This window comes from Anneissia japonica, unplaced genomic scaffold (genome assembly GCF_011630105.1).
Source record: "Anneissia japonica isolate Jap-2015-1 unplaced genomic scaffold, ASM1163010v1 scaffold3782_len1007564_cov172, whole genome shotgun sequence".
Classification (NCBI taxonomy): domain Eukaryota; kingdom Metazoa; phylum Echinodermata; class Crinoidea; order Comatulida; family Comatulidae; genus Anneissia; species Anneissia japonica.
Genome location: NW_022716546.1, coordinates 313,020 through 316,258, shown reverse-complemented (window position 1 = coordinate 316,258; position 3,239 = coordinate 313,020). Strand labels below are relative to the sequence as shown.

The following is a 3,239-nucleotide window of genomic DNA, read 5'->3' as shown; positions in this document are numbered from 1 at the left end:
CCCCCCCCCACTAGTTCCGTGTCCTCTTGGTATTGATAGTTTCACTGAGTTTCCAGGAAATCTGCTGATAGATTCTATAAAAATTGTCACCATAGTATAGTGAAAATCAGGGGCCCCGTGACCATTTTTCTGGGACCAGGGTTTCACTGCTGATTTAGCATCACTAGGGTGTAAATAAGAAATTGAGAGAGGGAGAACCTCCAGAAGAAGGGCGGAATATATTTTTTTTGGCGGCCATTTTCAAAATGGCCGCCAAAATTATGATATTGACTCATAACTTCACTTATATCCAATGAAAAAGGGCAAATCTGGTGTCTAACTATATGTTATTATGGTCAATGAAGCCAATGAGACAGGTTTCGTAAACGTAAAATGGCAGCCATATTGAAACTCAAGATAGCCGCCTTAAAAATGGTAAAGAAATTATTTTTCAGTATAATTCCACATTTCCTCTATGGAAAATGGTAAATTAGGATCTAATCATATGATTTTGGGCTCTCTGAATACAATAAATATAGTTTCAAAAAGCTAGGATGATAGTCATTTTGAAATTCAAGATGGCCGCCATAAATATCCTCAAAAATCGAATATTTTAGTTTGTAATTCCACTTACTCCAATACGTTGAGTTTCAAGAGAGATATAAGCAGTTGTCTGTCAGAAGGTGAGTTTTTTAGCCAAATCTCATGAAAATTTCAAATTGCTCAAACTAATCAGAAAATGCTGGCGCGGAGCCAAAACTTTCACTGTGGGGTTATCTCAGGTAGAACCCCCCAACATGCAAAATATTGGGCGATTTGAAGGGGGTCGGGCAAAAAAGTGTGTTGGATTCATATGGAATGACCCATTTGGGTATGAGTTCAGCAAAAGTCATGTGTACGAGTTCGCCAAAATCCATGTGTACGAGATCACCAATCGTGTGTACGAGTCCGCCTAAATTTGTGTACGAGTTTGCCAAAGTGTGTACGAGTTGACATGTGTACGAGTTAGCCGACACCCGTCTTCAAACTTAGACTCACTTGTTTACATATAAAGTACTTCCGATTATTATTTTACTGATTGTGTGTCTGTTGTCTGTGCTTTTTTAGTTAATTGTTTAAACAGTATAGGCCTAATTGTGGCACTTGTAATTCCATAGGCGTTTAAAGCAGGCCTGTTACACTATGACGATAACGATCACCGATAAAATGTTAGAAAGCAATTATAGGTTATATAGAAAATGAAAAAAATAAGAGAAATTTTCACACTAGCACGATTCGATAACGATTTATCGTGTATACGATAAAAAAAAATAATTTCACAAATCAAATCAAATGACGCTATAGACCTAATTATGGGAAAATGCCAATGGACAGGATGGGAGGGGTGGGGCTCTACATATTTGCCAACTCCTATATTTCCGGGCATCTAGAGGTGCCATATTTCCAACACAGACTCTATATCCATGCTAACTTTACATCTTGTGACTGCCCCTTGGGGAGGGTAGCAGCTCTACAGGTTGTCAGCATCTTTTTCCGGGGAATTCAGAGGTGCCAAAAAAGTTGTCCACCAACCAGGTGGGGCTGGAGTGCATATGCTCTCAGACCTCACTAACTTAAAAATACTGTATCCGTGAAGAGGGGTAGCAGGTCTTCAGTTGCTAGATCCACTAAATATGTTAAGTGCTACTCCCCCCCCCCCCGCGCTCTCACTATAATGGCCGGACCACTTGAAAAATGCTTCCCACGGATATGGTCGATGTGGAACTACAACACACTCAAAGTGTGTTATTGCGTGATCATAAAGACTTAAAATTCCATCCATATGTTAGAAAAAATGTAATTAATTCTACTGGTAAATCCATTAAAGGGCAGGGATGTGTTGAGAATGATGTTGCTTCCATTTGTTTAGTCATTTAGAGGGGGAGGCGTTTATTCAAGGGAAAAACAAACGCCTCATGGTTTATTTAAGGGAAGCGTTTATTCCCAATGTGGCTCTAAAGGGGGAATTTATTCGAAGAGGCGTTTATTTAAAGCGGGACGTTTATTTGAATAATTTATTAATTTTAAAACATTTTATAGGTTCTGGGACATTGATGTTCGACACCCGACAACTGGTCTTAACATGTTCACCGTGGCTGCCTCTCTCTGCAATAGTACCACTCTCTATGGATTCTACCCTTTCTACAATGATACAAAAGGAAATCCGTTGCAGTACCATTATTATGACAAAAGGAATGTGAACCTCCAGGCGCACAAAACACATAATATGCCGAGAGAGTACGAGTTGCTAAAGAAACTTAACCAGTCTGGATTTTTGAGTCTCGTGACTGATTGTGGACAATGAAGATTTGACGATATGGAGTGCGATATCGCTCAGTATTCGGTTCCTGAACGGCTATGGAGTGCGATATCGCTCAGTATTCGGTTCCTGAACGGCTATAGAGTGCGATATCGCTCAGAATTCGGTTCCTGAACTCAAGGCAATTCAACAGAAGGACGCACATCTCGGGACATCAAAGATTATAATTCTGGCATCGACATTCTAGGCGCACGTGCGTCCCTACACGCTGAACGTCACAAAACCATAGCAACCAGCCATAAACCGTCAGCGTACGTGATGAATTACTCACGCGCGTGTTAGTTGCCATGATAATCGCGCGTCGTGCGGTGATTACAAAGGCCTAATGATATTTTGCACTAACATTAGACTGAAATTATATTCTTCATTTCAACATTAATTTTACCCAAATTGTGGTGAATTGTCGATCATGAGACTTACTTCGCAGAAAAAATTAATAAATGTTCTGTATATACTCAAATGTTCGTTTTCGGCACCTTATGCCAACATTGTCAAAATGACAGATTAATGTTACATAAGAACATGAAATTTTATAAACTCGCAGTGGTAACTTAAACTCACTGCAGTAAATTTTTTTCTGCTCTGTGATTGGTTGGAATTTATTGCCAAAAATCTTGCTGCAGAAAGTTTAATATACCACCCAAACGCTTTACGACGATGTATTTGATTCGTCGATGAATTAGATACTATACCACCATGCATGGAGAGTATTTATAACGTATAAATGTATCACGCTTGCATTTTACACCCCAAGATTCAAGATGGCATATTGTCATATATATTCTTGTTCGCCCATCAACAAGAATACGATGGTCAGGCGAAGGCCTATATTATTGTTACTACTGGTGTGATTGTTAGAACATTTTCAGCTAAGTAGAAAAGCATACATATACTGTATATA

General features: G+C 39.2%; 1 protein-coding gene across 2 annotated transcripts in view; it reads left to right on the top strand.

Moving 5' to 3' along the window:
- LOC117109758 (alpha-2,8-sialyltransferase 8B-like) overlaps positions 1 to 2,581 on the top strand; it is a 12,089-nt gene extending 9,508 nt beyond the window's left edge. For both annotated transcript variants that reach the window (XM_033252170.1, XM_033252169.1), the window contains one exon: positions 2,059 to 2,581. In XM_033252170.1, coding sequence (XP_033108061.1) covers positions 2,059 to 2,323 — 265 coding nt within the window. In that variant the 3' untranslated portion in view covers positions 2,324 to 2,581. The remainder of the gene's footprint in view (positions 1 to 2,058) is intronic.
- The last annotated feature ends 658 nt before the right edge of the window (positions 2,582 to 3,239 follow it).